The sequence below is a fragment of the Plectropomus leopardus genome, chromosome 12 (assembly GCF_008729295.1).
Source record: "Plectropomus leopardus isolate mb chromosome 12, YSFRI_Pleo_2.0, whole genome shotgun sequence".
In the NCBI taxonomy this organism is placed as follows: domain Eukaryota; kingdom Metazoa; phylum Chordata; class Actinopteri; order Perciformes; family Serranidae; genus Plectropomus; species Plectropomus leopardus.
The window spans coordinates 19,300,865-19,316,362 of NC_056474.1; the positions used below are offsets into that span (position 1 = coordinate 19,300,865).

A 15,498-nucleotide genomic window follows, 5' to 3' on the forward strand; every position below is an offset into this window, starting at 1 on the left:
TTTTGAATGTGGAGGAAGTCATTTACTTTGCTCTAGCAGCTGACCGGCGGAGGAAAGAAGGAACAGAGTTAGGGCTCTGATTCTCCGAGAGGAAGCTTGAAATATAGATGTAGAATTAGGGTTTGCGTATATTAGTCCGTATTACAAATTTTCTAACCTCATAACAGATGTGTATTCTAGGGACATAAAACAGAGAGGTAACATGTTTATGTGTGATTTCTCAAACATTCTCTCTTCTTCTTTTCATATGTGTGTTTTCTATTCAGTGTGTCATTGTGATGTCTCAGATGTCATGTCTGTGAGGTGATTCACTCCAAAACAAGAAAAAGGCCCATTCACGACACGACACCTAAACCTTTAAAGGGGACACATTATGCTTTACATATTAAATGTGGCCAAAGTTTAAAAAAATGAGGTAAACGTATATAGAAATAGGCTTATCCATAAGAGAAAAAAAATCATGCTTCCTCCCACTTCAATACTATTTTTCCAACAGTTTTTTTCTACACAGGCTATAGTAGAGTGTCTTAGATTTTGACCTGGCTAATGAATTTTAAATCATGATCCTTTCTTACCCTCAGCTGTGCATAAACTACAGTTTATAAACTTCTTTTTGAAATACAAAAATGTGAAATTATCAGTTACTGTCTCAGCCATGAGAAGCAGCTAATTGTCGCTCATCAGTATCAGCTGAAAAACAAAATCCATATGGTGACGTCATAGTGTGCTAGATTTCTTATGTAGTTATCTGCTCTGAGCATGTTACAGCAAGTGTCACAGTGTACAGTGTTACATTATGTTGGCTATACTGCTAAATGCAGCTACATGCTTACATCAGCAAAACATGTAAACTTGGTTGCTGATTACATTTCTCCACGATTTTGGATAATATTCCTGCTGGAACATGTCTGGTTGTGTTCAGGAAATTTTATTGGGGACTTTTCATGAAAGTGCCACCATTCTCTGTTACAGTAATTCCCCGGCTGCAAGTTCACTTTTAACATGCATGTAGGTTTTAATTTAATTGATAATTGATGTTAATTTCTTTGCCGTTTTGGGTCATATTTCTGCTGGAACATGTACAGTTGTGAAGATTTTGGGGATTTTGTTCATTTCTTCTCGATATGTTCTGCTGGAACATGTGGTTGCATTGTGAAACTTTTAGTGGTGGTATTTCAGCAGACTGGGCTTTTTTCAGGAGGGGAGCTTATAGAGGCTGATGCTAAAACTGAGCCTTTGAGACAGATAGATGAATACAGGTGTTTCAGTGCAGGCAGTATGAGGAAAATAAAGTGTTTTGAAGCATGCAAACATGTTCCTGTAGAAACATTATATACAACTATGAACCTGAAAACAAGCATAAGAGGTCCCCTTAAAGATAATCGCTGACATTGGTTCAACACCTTTTATTAAAAAGCATTTAGATCGAAATTCATAGTAACTTTGTATAAATTGCATGTACAAAGATTTTTCTTTTGTTCTCATATCAGAAATACTTTCTATTGTAGTGCTGCAGTCAAACATTTTAAATATTCCTGATAATTGTGCGTCTGTGTGTGTGTTGTGTGTGTTGGTGGAAGAAAGTGCGTGGCTCTTTCACATTTGATCCATCGTTAAGGTTGTTTGTTCAGAAGTTGTGTCGTCCACTTTAGCCTCCGTATTTCCTCAGGACTTGTCCTATGTATCATGAGCTCATCTGCACACAGCCACAGTTAAGATAATAAAATAACTGGTAATCATTCATTAGTACACAAACAGAAAACACCCTAGTGTCGGATTAGAATAGTTGATTGGTTGGTTATAATTTGAAGAGATTGATGCGGGAAGCTGTTTTGTTGTACATGTTGTTATTTTTGTTTACCTGTCTAGCGCAGATTGGAGATCATTTGTCTTTTGTTGTGTGAATCGTGCTGTACTCCCTCCTCTTACCCACCACAGAAGCAACGTTTCAGAGCTCATTTGGGGTGTAAATTACAGTATTATTTTATACACACTAGTGGATAAACAACATCATCTCTGAAGTATTTGAGTAAGTGATTTCGGGGTAATGCTTTCGCTGCAGAGTGTCTGTCAGGGAGAATTTAACAGCGGGGGATAAAACTGTCGGCTCTAGACAGCATAGTATAAACCTCTTGTCCTGGAATAGGTTGAAAGTGGTGCCAGCTCTTCTCCATGCTATTCCAAAACTTGACACAGTATATTGAGAGCCTTAAAATGTTATTGATCAGCTCCCCATTCAGCCTCTGTCTCTATTCCCGTATTGCTGTTTCTGCTCTTTTTTAGAGCGGAGAATTATTGAAATATGTGCGTTGGAAATATATTTCCACCATTAGAACAAACAGATGATAAATCAGGAAGCATTCTCTAAAACATTTTATTGCTAAAAAAAAAGAAAAAAGAAAAAGAAAAGCATATTTATGGGGGTATATTTACAACAGAGAGAAGGCTGCTGTGATACACTGTAATGCATTGTTGGCTGTGCTCAAAGGTGCAGCACATTGCTGCCTGCCTTGAAGACATGACTCACTCTCTGCCTGCCTTGATGACAAGATGAATGAAATTAACATACTAGTCACTTGTAATTACAATATTTAGCCAGCTGATCAAGTTTAGCCCCCTGGCAGCTATCAAAGGGCAGCTGGTGAAGTGTTGGGATGCAGGTAAAAGAGACAGGGGTGTCAAATTCAATGAGCTTCTTCCTTTGTTACTCTTCCAATCCTGCCCCACTGTTTACAAATGAAAGCCCGTCCACGACAATCCCCCGTCCACCTTGTGATACAGCAGGATATGTCAGAGGGTGGTTTTCACCTCTAAATGGACCCCAGGCTTTCCCATTGCTCCCCTGCTCTCAATATACTGGCTTTGAAGCATGCAGGATGCAGACATTTTTCTTTATTCCTGCATGGTATTGTACCGACTGCTTCTCTGCATGTCATTAAAGAGGCTTGAATCCCACAGACCACACACTTTTTTGTCATTCTGAGGGAGAAAAGGTGCTCATAGTTATTTTCTCCCCCTGACTTTGAGCATGAATAGACACTTGTGAGAGTGGGAGTTTGAAGAACTTGCAGAAGGCATGATTAGTTCACTTATGATGTTTGACAACAATGATCTGTCTTGGAGGAGAAAGAGGAAGCAAGGGTTTGCCCCCATTTTGGAAAGGAAAACTTAAGAAATTCATCGTCTGACCCCAAGTGCTCCGATCTGGACTTGTGCACTAATTAGAGGTGATTGTTCCGGCCATTTTGAGTCCACATGCTGGGTCACTGCTGAATAGCTTGAAGTCGCTTGCAATTTATGATTGGCTCAGTCAGAATCTACTTTTAGACAAGCCTTAACAAAATCCCAAGAAATTAGGCTCCATCTATGTCGTCTTGTCAGAAGGATGTTGGCGAGATGTTGTCTCAAAGTGTTTAATGAATATTTGATTTTAACTCCAAAATTAAATCTTATCTGATCTCCTCCTAGACAGCCCATTGGGAATAATTAGACGAGTTGAATGAGGGTGGGTGGATAAGGCAGATTTGCCTCTGTGATGGACTTTTGTCTTGCTGCAAAAGGTATGGGAATGTCATCATCAATGCAGCTTTTGTGAAGTGTGTGTTTTTTTATAGAAATATCTTTGCGTGTGCACTGAGGGCCTTTGGACTGACAATTCAAGCATGGCTGTCAGCTATTTTCAGCAAACAACATGTTTGAAGTGATGATTTGCATTGCCAAACCTTTTTTCGGGGGGCAGCATAAACTTCTATGGAGGAAGGTTTGCAGTAAACTGTGACCAATAAGCTAATTGTTAGTTTGATTTTAATGCAGCAGTATGTGCATTTTGTGGATGCTCTGACACTAACATTTGTTGGGTTGTCACATTCAAATCAAGTTTGACCTTCGGTACTCTTTATCCAGTCACTTACAGCGACATGGCCCCTTTGAAATATGTTGTCTAAAATTGTCATTTCTATGCAAATGTACGACAAGAGTAAGTGATTTGGCCTCTGACTCTTTTTTTTCAATGCTCCTTCATATCACTCCTCTCACCAAACAGTTAAATTTTATAATGACAGACACTGAACATCAAACATGTTCAGTGTTGTTGCTCTACATTGAAATCATTTCATTGATTTCTTTCAAAAATGGACAGTATTTGCTTTTTTTCTGGCTACATGTCAGTTTAAGTTTCCTTCCCATTAAACATTTTCCTCCATTAAACTATCTCAGGTAGAAAAATTACCCAACGCCAAAGACCAATGGAAATTATAGTGTCTCTTTCAAATCCATTCATTCTTTCACTCAGAATGGACTTTTTTTAGTGGCTTTACAAACAGGTGTAACACCTTGCACCATGGTTCTCTCCTCCTCCTCAATCTTCACCACCTCCACCCCCTCCTCTCACCACCCCTGTTTGGTTCACACAGCACCACGTCATCCTCCAGCATGCTCACGGTCAAGTAACCGCGTGTGGTGTTACTGACTGTGTCTATCCCACTTCTGCTTATCTTCGTCACTTCAGGTATCACGACAAACAGGAAGTGACCAGTAACTTCCTGGGAGCCATGTGGCTCATCTCGATTACCTTCCTCTCCATTGGCTACGGGGACATGGTACCACACACGTACTGTGGGAAAGGCGTGTGTCTGCTTACAGGGATTATGGTGGGTTCCTTTATTCAGAGAACTACATAACACATAACAAGTACTGCAACAAGAAATTTGAGATAATGTCATATACAATTCTGCTTGTGTAACTTTTATAGTTTAGAAATATGTGAAGATTTTGAGTAATTTGTGACTGACAATCAAAAAAATAGAAGCAAATAAGGAGTCAGAACTATGAAAATACAGTGTTTGAACTCATTCACGTCAGTTGGCAGCTTTTACATATATTTTTATTAAGTACATTCCTCTTTTACCCGTCATGTCTTTACATACTTGTGTGTTTTGGGCTGCTCTATCTTTCTGATGAGCTGAATTCTACACAATTTCTGTCTGAAAAACAGAAAATCTTAAATTCAGCTTGTTTTTGTTATTTTGCTTCACTTTGTACTTAACTGATGCATAGTTGTTTTTTTTTTTTTTAAAAAAAAACACTTCAGTTCTACTCTTCTCTCAGCTGATGTTTAAGTAAGGATTTAAGCGACATGCCATACAACTTACTGTTCCCAGTTAACCCTTTGAAACTTGAGAAAATTGTCTTGATATCTTTCAAAAATATGAGAAGAAGGCTATAAGCAAGACCACAAAATATGACCCAAAAATTGCAAGAAATTAGTAAAAAAAGTACAAGAAAATAACCTGAAAATAGTTCAAAGCAAACAAACAAACAAGACTCGGAAAAAGTGCTTAAATTATTGCCTGTAATTATTGGTTACATTGTAAATATGTAGCATAATTTTAAATATGTAATTATGATAATTATGTTGAATATTGTTTTTCCCTAGTTTTTTTTTTTTTTACTTTGACTTTTTTACTTGAAACCAAGTTTTAAAAAAAAAAAAATTCTAAATGTACTATTTTCTTGCAATATGTGGATCAGTTCATACCAAGTTGCTCATTGCTTTTTTCCCATGTTTTTGAAAGAAATCGCACCAATTTGTTTTAAATCCTCGTAAAAGGCATCTGAAAGCAGCACAAGAAAAGTGATGTCACTCCAGGTTTTAAAGGGTTAAATAACATTCCCTGACTCTGAGCTGCTTTGTCTTGTTTCTTTACCGGGTATCGTTTTATATGATTAATGTAGTAAAGTTGCATTTTGAAAGTTTATAAACAAAATGTTGCTTTGCCTGCTTGACCACATCTTTGTGCTGCAGGGAGCTGGTTGCACTGCACTGGTGGTTGCAGTGGTAGCCAGGAAGTTGGAGCTGACCAAGGCTGAGAAACATGTCCACAACTTCATGATGGACACACAACTCTGCAAACGAGTGAGTCTCATCCCAGTTCATTTAGTAACTGTGATATTTTTTCTATGTTTGACCGTCCCCTACAATTTTAGTACTTCATGGTTTGTATTGTATGTTACACCTTGTCCCCTTGGTTAGTTTGTCACGTATAAATAGGTTGTAACTCTGGTTTTGAAGAGTGCTATAGGAGTAAAGTTTACTTACGTACTTGCCACTATTTCAGCTGTATCTGTAGTTAATACTTTCAGACAGTAGCAGTAATCGTGGATGCCTGACTTTCAGCCCGTGCAGCCCAGTGAAGAGGGTCCTGTATATCTTTTGTCTTTTTCAACCTTGCTTCACAGGTAAAGAACACAGCTGCCAATGTACTCAGGGAAACATGGCTCATCTACAAACACACTAAGTTGGTCAAGAAGATAGATCATGCCAAGGTGCGGAAACACCAGCGCAAGTTTCTCCAAGCCATTCACCAGTAAGTCCGGCTCTTTGTCCGTTTTGCATTATCTAATGTGTAATGAAAATCTCTGATGGAAATATGACAGAGTTGTTCACCAACGACCACTGAGTGGAGTCACTCAGTATGCCAAAAAAATACAGTATGTTGTTGAAAAACACTTCTTGAGATGCTCCTTCTATGAGATTGTCTTTAGTGTTTTTCATGGTACACAATATTTAAGCTGTATTATTAGGAGTTGTATTGCCAATAAACAAGACTGTTCTCCAAAATACGACCACATTGGTCATGTTTACAAGCAGAAATTACAACAATTTTACCTTTTTGTAAGCCGACTACTTTTAGTGGCTGTAGAAATTTTTACAGGAGCAAAGGAAGTCAAAAAACATAGTATAAAGAGTAGTTAAGTCCACCTAGGGTTAGACAGAGGGGATGTGGATGGGTCAAACAACCACAGGACTTTCATCCAGGAGACAGATGTTTGTGTGCCAAACTAAAAGCAAACATTGAGTTATTTTAACACTGTATGTAGTAGTATGTCACGTGGCATAGAGATTTGATCGTGCATCAAAAAAAAAAAGAATAAATCAGGCCTGACTCTGCACAAACAGACATAGTTTATGTCCAAGCCTGAGCAACAGTTCTGGGCCCGAGCTCGATTAAAAATCCCATCCTAGCCTGAACCCAGCAGAGCAGAGAAAAAAAGCTGACACGTTTACATTACCTTAGTAACAAATTAACTTATTTTCTAACCAAACCACGATCATTTTTCTAAACCTAAACACTTAATTTTGGTGTAACTTTGACTGTTTCACGGCGTTAACTACCTGTTCAAAACTGTGACTGTTAACGGTCAAATACAAACTATTTTGTCGTCTGGCGATACAAGCGCTGATTTAGGAAATGGTCCTGTGGGTTGTCTTCAGCGGGAAGGATCATAAAACCTATGTGGTCGTATGGGTTGGAGAACTTGGAATAAACAGATAAAATGCAGCTGTAGCTGAGAATATTTCTAGCGCTCGTTACAATGTCCTCTCCAAGAGTACCATATCCTTTGATTGTTATGCTCACACGTGTACTCTCACACATGCACACACGTACACAAGCACACACGCTGCAATCTAGTGTAATGGTCCTTCCTATCCCCCTCCCCTCCTCCCTCTCCCTCCGACCCCCTTTTACCCTGTGCTTACAGTGAGAAGTGTAATGGTTTCACTCGTTTCGTGAATGTTGTGAGGTTAAAACTCTGTACTGTGTTCTGTCTTTGTTTTGCTCTATCACCGCAGAGCTCAGAAGTAAGTTGAGTCTTCTATGTATCCTCCTCCTACTGTTTCCTCAACATCCTCCTCCTCTCTCCATGTCTGCGTTTGACTTGCATGAGAAAAAGCGTGTTACCAAAAAAAAAAAGGAAAAAAAATGCTGGATGCTGAATTGTTTTTTGGTTTTTCTTTTACCTCAGTGTTCCATTTACCTCCCTCTCCCTCCCATCCCCCCTTTGAATGGAATGAAACAAAAAAACTAAGCATCAACATTTTGCCACTGGTGTCAATAGTGGAGGGTTTGTCTGGAGAGAACGTGTGAAAGAAAAAGCATCTTGCACAGAATGAGCTTGGAGCTTTGTTGGCCTGGCCAGCGGTTCATAATCATCTACGATGTACTGTATAATGTTGCCCATGATTAATATAGCTGCTCTGGAGGCTATATTAACCTGCATCAGCAGATATCATCCTACACTCCTGATGGTTTTGTGATGACATGAACACACACATACACACACACACACTTTAATGTATGAGTTTTAAATGTTTACTGTATTTACAATATTGATTTTTTTTCCCTTTTTTATTTGAGATCAAATACCAAAGCTTACACATGACATTGACAACATAGCACAAAAAAGACACAACAAGTAGGTTGTGTTTTTGGAGGATAAAATTGTACTCATAATGCATTACACTAATAAGTAGCGCTTTTAGCTTTTAGCCCCTATTCTTCCACAGCCATAAGGGATAACAAAGCCGGGCAAACAGACACATACGCGCTGTTTCCCACAGAGAGAGAGAGCCGTAAGCGAGCGGGCTCACTCCGCTCTGATATACTGATTTGCACATGAATAAATGCCCTTGAATGTCATCCTGTCTCATAATTTGCCGAACAGGGAAATTCTTCCCTCACACATCCAAATGATGGCTGTGTGATGCCACCGCTAACAATGACACATTATTCGCATCAGCGTTAACAGTTCTTACAGGGCTATAATGTATTTGATTAGAGATAAAGAGGCACAATGTTGAAGGCATCACAAAACATGTCCGATGTATCATTGCGCAAGTTATTTGAAATGTCTATGTTGCCGTGTGTTCAGCAGTGTCATAAGACAGTTTATTTTTGGCAAGCTTCATCTTTTATCTGTGGCATTCACACACACACACACACACATACACATAGACCCATGTATACACACACACACACACACACACACACACACACACACACACACACACAGACTGGGAGAATCACGTTTCATTGTGCACAAAGTCACTCACAGTCACTGCACGCTTACTGAATGACCAGTGTGTATATCTGAAGTCCTACCACTGAGCTGTGTGTAGCACTGACAAAGGGCATGTCATCTTTTTAATTTTTTGACATCTTACTTTTGGGTGGAGAGAGATGGGAATGTTATGATTTCAAACATGGATTTTTTGGGGGGGCGGGTCTTGTATGGAAGCATATTGCATTCTTGCTGGGAAAAAAAACATCGTTTTCTCCTTTTTGAAATTATGTAGAGATTTTTTTCTTCTTATTGAGAAACAAATTCTTTTTAGGTTGTAACAAGATCATCTCAGCAGTAAGACTGCAAAAATACTTCTTTTTTTTTAAATGTAAAAAGTGCAGCTTAAAGCACATCAATATTATGAGATGAAGATCTTGTTATAACAAAAAAATAAATAAAACATGATAAATGGTCTGTTTTTTTCCAAAATGAACGTGGTATGCTTCTGAAGTTTTGCATGTTTTGGTATTGCATTGACCAAGACCAGGAATGCTTGTGTATATATATTTATACATATATATTTCTCTATATATGTATACATATAAGTTTGTAAAGTTCATATATTTATGATGCATGCAGGCAGTCCTCTCTCTTCTCAGTGTCATCAGTGAGAGAGCATGCCTGATAAAAAATATGTTGTTCCTCCTCCTCCTCTTCCTCCTCCTCCTTTTTTCTTACCTGTTGGCCCTCTCTGCCCCTTCATCTCCCCCAAACAACATGCCTCTCTCTCTGCTCCACTCCTGCAAACTACCCTCTATTCCATTATTCCCTCTCCACTTCTCCTCACCTCCCTCAATCTCCCCTTTGTCCACCTCCTCCTCTCCTCCTCTTCCTGTTCCCACCTCCCTGTGCCTCCACTAGACTGCGCAGTGTGAAGATGGAGCAGAGGAAACTAAACGATCAGGCCAACACCTTGGTGGACCTGGCGAAGGTAAGTCTCCTTTCTGATGTAACTTTACAGAGGCTGGAATTTCGTTTAGAGAAGTGATCACATGACTACTTATAGACGAAAAAGGCTTTGATTATCTGACTGTGCACCACCTGACCAGCTTCAAACTGCACATATTGTCTCAAAGAGTACTTAAATCCTCCAAATAAACATTTGTATATCAGCTAGTTACCCTGTGTTATGTTGATTTTGTGAAGTAAACTGTTTTTTTACGTACCTCCTTCGTAAATGAAGAATCCAAAAACAGAAAAACGTTGAGATGAAGTCATAGGTGACCACATTTAACAGCAGCAAAACTATATCCAAACATACTTTTACAAACTCTCACACAACTCTTGCCGTACAATCCAAGTCTCATTTATCCAGCTCAGTGCTTCTCAAACAGACAGCCGTCTCTACCAGGGAGCAGAACTGGAAGTGAAGCTCATGTGCACTCTTCAATGCAAGTGACAAAAACAGTCATTTTAACACGCTGAACATGCAAGCTGCTGGTCTTTGAGCAGTAGTTTGTTTATGTTATTGTGTGACTTTGCTGAATCTGAACTAACCCCTTACCAAAAATTAAGGTAGACCACCAGCTAACTTCAATTCATTGAGGAATGAGAAAAAATGGCCATTTGCGGGTGTGAGGTCTTCCTATGATATTCAATGAAGACCAACAGTCTTCTTGGTCGGGCTGATATGTACTCTGGAACAGTAATGTAAACAAGTACAGGACTATCCCTGAAGTTTATTGTATACTTTTGCTGTTCAGTGTATTGATATTTGTCCACTAAAATCAAATCAAACTCAACACAAACTGATTTCCTGTTTCCAGTAACAACTTATGACAGTGTAAGGCTACGTTCAGACTGCACGGAAATCGTATTTGTCTCTCAAATCAGATCTTTAAAACCGGCTGTCCGAACAGTCATTTGCAAGTGATCGGATTTGATTTGTGTGTCCAACATGCAGAGTGAGAAACACAAAATAAAAAATAAAAAGGTTCCATTCTGAATGGCATTAAAAACGTATTAAAAGTCCTCAATCTAACTTGCTTGTGGCTGAAGGAACCTTGGAATGCAATCTGGATATGCCAAAAACTGATTTGGGCTGACAGTCTGAACAAGGCCTAACAGTTTTGGGAACCTGAGCCTAGCCACATACTGTGAACAGCATCCTTCTGTAAGAGGGTGAAAGCAGTCATGCCTCAGTAGCTTCTGTCCCGCTGTATAGACGTCAGCTGACCCAGCAGAGCAGAGCAGAGAGGGGGTTCAAAGGGAGGTGCATGACTGCAGCCTCATTTGATGTGGATGGCATTTGCACTCCAGTGTGTATTTTAAAAGGTTCTGAGGGCGACTCCTTTAATGTGTGTTTACTTGCCCTTACTCTGCTCGATGGTCAGATCCATCTGTGTACACCCTACAGCAGTTCAACGGCTCAATGTCTCTTTGTTATGCCCCAAGGTGAAGTAACCCTTTGATTTCTGGCTTATACATAAGACAAGTCATTTGATTTCGGGCATGCACTAATGTAATTTTGTATTTTGTGAGCACTACTGGTGTACAGCTGTATGTGAAATGGAATTTACTTTGTCAAAATAAAGAAAAGAATAAAATGTGCTTTGTTATATACTTTATAACATATACAATGGCTCTAGTCTGAATAGAAGAATTACATGCAGATACCACTTGCATTAACATTGGCCCGGCTGCATCTGCTGCGGAACAATAAGTGCCTAAATAATAGAGACGCTTTTCATTATATGAATGAGATGTGTAGAGCATATACATAAAGCATTAAAGACCTGCTCTGGCTATAAATGGATTGGAGAAGCTGGTTGTGAAACGGTGGGAAGATAAATATCAGTGCTGACTTGCTGAAACTACACAACTCCCTTTCACTCTGCATGCTCTCTGAGATAGACTGTTACATGTCATTTATGATGAGCTATTACATGATGTAAACATGCTGTACCTTCGGTAAATTCATTGCATGTCTCCTCTGAGAGATTAAGTTGTAAAATTTTTACATCTTGTCTTTCCCTCCTTTGTCCTCCCCTCCTCCTCCTCCCTCTCTGTCCTCCTGTTCTTGCACCTCCCCAAACACATTTACCTTCTCTCCTTCATTAGACCCAGAATGTGATGTATGACCTGGTGTCAGAGCTGCAGGAGCGCAGTGAGGAGCTGGACAAGCGCATCGGCACGTTGGAGGACAAGCTGGACTCGGTGACGGGCAGCCTGCAGGCGCTGCCCTGCCTCATCTCCCAAGCCATAACCCAGCAGCAGCAGGACTTCCTGGACGGCTTTGTTCACCGCTTTCGGCCCGCCTCACTAGCCTCAGAGCGCTCCGAACGCTCGGAGCGATCCTGGACTTCCACCGCCCGTAGGCGGCGCTCTCCCTCCACAGCACCACACACCTCCTCTGATAGCGGATAACCTTGACAAACCCTCTGCAATCACCTTCGAGCCTCACCTCTCCCAAACCAACTCGTCACCTCATTCTGTCCTATCCAAAGCTGTCCCTGTAACCGCTGGCGAGTCCATGTCTGGACTAATAATGAACCCATATCTTGACCCCTGACCTGATCCTTGCCCTTCCTCTCTTCCTCCCACTCATTCCCTCTCCTGTTCCTCCCTACCCAACATCAAATCCAAAAACCAATTCCTCTGTGACTGAGCCTCTCAGCACAGGACTGGATCAGAGCTACTCCAAAAGAACAAAGAAAAGCAAACAAAGACTAAAATCGAGAAAAAACACAAATGCATCCAAAAAAAAGAAAATGAGAAAAAAAAAAATTAAAAATGACTGAAAAACCGAGATAAAGTAGAGATATGGTTTATGTTTTAGCCATTGTATGGCTGTTCAAGTTAGCTTTTTTGTAAAAGCCCTTGTATAGTTAAAAAATGACTGAGTTCAGGGTCGCTGGGGTGAGAGCTGGCTATCACACCGGAGAGTCCTTAACCACGAGGGGGGAAGTTGGTCTGTGGAGCTGGGGGCCTCGGCTCACCTGCTGGCCCTCTGAGGCCATGGAGGACATCCGTCCACCCATCCGTCCGTCTATCTGTTTGTCTGACGAGGAGAGCGAGACAAACCATTGGATTTCCCTTTCAAAAGACTAGTGTCATGGATTCTTTCCCATAGGTCAGGGTGAAAGCTTTAGAAGATGCTACGAAAGCTCTGACGTCATGTCAGTGTGTGAAGATGCACTTAAGGGGGAGGGGAAACTGTCACACAAAAGACGAGCAAAGGGGATGCATATGGCATTACTACTGGGTAGGAAAAATTTACACAGTTGCCAACTTCAAGGTTTCAGCTTCCTTGTTCTTACCAAGGGAAAATGAGAGCGACTATCTTTTTTAGTTACATATTGACATGTGATTTTTCAGTGCCTGAATGTATAAATAGTAGAGGGTTATTTAATTACTAATTTCAGAGCTTTTTTACGATGTTAACAGTCTGAATACAGCATTGCATTCCTTTTTCAGATACATTCCTCTCCAAAAATTTAAAGAAAATGTCTTAATGTAATGCATAACATTGCCTCCATTACACAGCAACTCTTAATGTTTTGAAGCCCTTTTTTTCTATTTCTACTAACAATGTTGGAAATGAAAAAGTTCACAGAGTAAGCAAAATTGAGACAGACAGAATATTTGTGAGTGTGTTGTCAAAGAACAGGTTCACTTTTAGCTCAATGCTGCACACTCATACACACAACAATGAAATATGTAGTAGTCTACCTTTCTCACCACTAATTAGAGCTTCCTGTGGTCTTCAGATAATGGCATGGCTTGAGGTCTGCTGGTATATACGGCCACACGGGCACACATCACAGGTCGGACTGAGAAACCAACCCTGCCCCTTTGCATGGTTCTGTGCAAAAATGACAATGATACACAATCTTCCTCGGATGGCTTGATGATTTTACATGATTAAGATTTCATTTACTTTTGTTTGTTTGTGGCCTTTCTTTCTTTCTTTCTTTTTTTAAAAAAAATTTAACCAAAATTTCCCTCTTTTTTTTAAAATTAGGATTTATAGAGTTCTAGAGTTGCAGAACTAGAGAGTTGCAGTAATGTGATTCTGTGATGCATTCCCTGTTTAAAATATGAGGTGAAGAAAGATCACTACTACAAAAGCATTCTGAAAGGATACAAATAAAAGTGCTGAAGAAATGAATGGGTCCCTCTGCAAATTTAAAAGAATAGTTTTTGGAAATGGATGTATTCATTTTCAAGCGCGATGTTAGATGAGAACATTGATACTTCTCCCGTTTCTTTACGAAAGAGTAATTATGAAGCAACTGCTAGTAGCTGGTTGACTTAGCTTAGCATAAAGACGGAAAACATGGGAAACAGCTAGCCTGGCTAATTCGCAATAGGAAATGGGAATGTGTCATTATCAACAGCAGGTCTGCTGATTTTAAAGGATAAGGGAAAGTGTGCCATCTGCTGGCTGTTAATGGTAAGGTTAAAAAAAAAAAAAAACAATACAAAGTGATTAAGATTTAAGACACCAAATGTAGTTTATTTAGCATGCAGTCAGACACAAAGTTAAGCTAACATGCATTTCCTTTTTCTTGATACCAGTTATACATTATTGTTCATCAGTAGCTAACATTTTATTAGCATTCAGTTAGCATAACTTTAGCTAGCCTACCTTTTTCCAGATAATTGTGTTGTTGGTAATTCGCTTGTAGATCTGAAGGTACCCACCTGTCTACAAATTGAACACAAATCCAAAAATCAAAAAACTTTGAGTTTCTTTCAGGAGTAGGTGCTAATGCCGAAACCAGATAGACATCAGGGACTGTAAAGGTCACGGGTGCTTAGTTGGCAAGTTCACAAGACTGGATATCATTAACTTAATTCAATTTTGTAATATTTTGCTCCATGGCCTTTGTCAAGAGTTTCTCTTAAAATGGTCATTTGTATTTGCACAGGCATAATGGTAGCTACCATATCTGCAGATGCTTATCCTCCAAAAATGGTGGCGCTGCTCCAGAATGCAACACAATTCCCATTCCCTATTGAGTGCCCCAGGAATGACTTTTCTCTGCAGGCCAACCCAGAAACTAAGACTTCCCTGGTTATCTCTTCAAAAAGCCTCTGGGATTTTTCCATTGGATTTTGGATCATTGCAGAAAATAAGCTCTGTGGTTAACAAACGTTTATGATACATACACATCTTTTTCTGCAAGATAATCTTCACAAATTTAATGCCACATTCAGGATTTTTGAAGCGTAAATGCAGTTGCCAGAAGTAAAAAGCTATTGCTAGGCTAAAACAAACTACACTGTGGTTGTGTCGCTATCGCTGCGAGGCTGTAAAGCTGTGTTCGGCGCAGTTTGGTGTGAGAACATTCTGTAGTCTGATGCAGCGGCTTGTTAGTAACCGTCTTTTTTCAGACACAAGTTTGCGAGTGGGGTCTTTACTGATTTATTTTATGTATTTATGCTAAACTAAGCTAACTGGCTGGCAGCTTGCCTTATATTTACTGTGCACAAATTTGCGTTTTTAAGGATAGCAAAGGCATGACTTGCTATACTTTCCCTCTGATTGGCTAAACCTTACTGTCTTGTTGGCTGTATTAGTTGGGTTTAAGCATGAGGAGCTGGTTAGAGTCAAGGTAAAAATGTAAGGGGTTAGCCAATCAGAGGCAG

The 15,498-nt window shown here is 39.8% G+C and overlaps 1 protein-coding gene across 1 annotated transcript in view; it reads left to right on the plus strand.

The window, feature by feature from the left end:
* kcnn1a (potassium intermediate/small conductance calcium-activated channel, subfamily N, member 1a) overlaps positions 1-12,596 on the plus strand; it is a 59,755-nt gene extending 47,159 nt beyond the window's left edge. The window contains exons 5-10 of the mRNA XM_042497910.1: positions 4,508-4,649; positions 5,804-5,914; positions 6,238-6,365; positions 7,634-7,642; positions 9,766-9,835; positions 11,965-12,596. Coding sequence (XP_042353844.1) covers positions 4,508-4,649; positions 5,804-5,914; positions 6,238-6,365; positions 7,634-7,642; positions 9,766-9,835; positions 11,965-12,270 — 766 coding nt within the window. The 3' untranslated portion in view covers positions 12,271-12,596. The remainder of the gene's footprint in view (positions 1-4,507; positions 4,650-5,803; positions 5,915-6,237; positions 6,366-7,633; positions 7,643-9,765; positions 9,836-11,964) is intronic.
* The last annotated feature ends 2,902 nt before the right edge of the window (positions 12,597-15,498 follow it).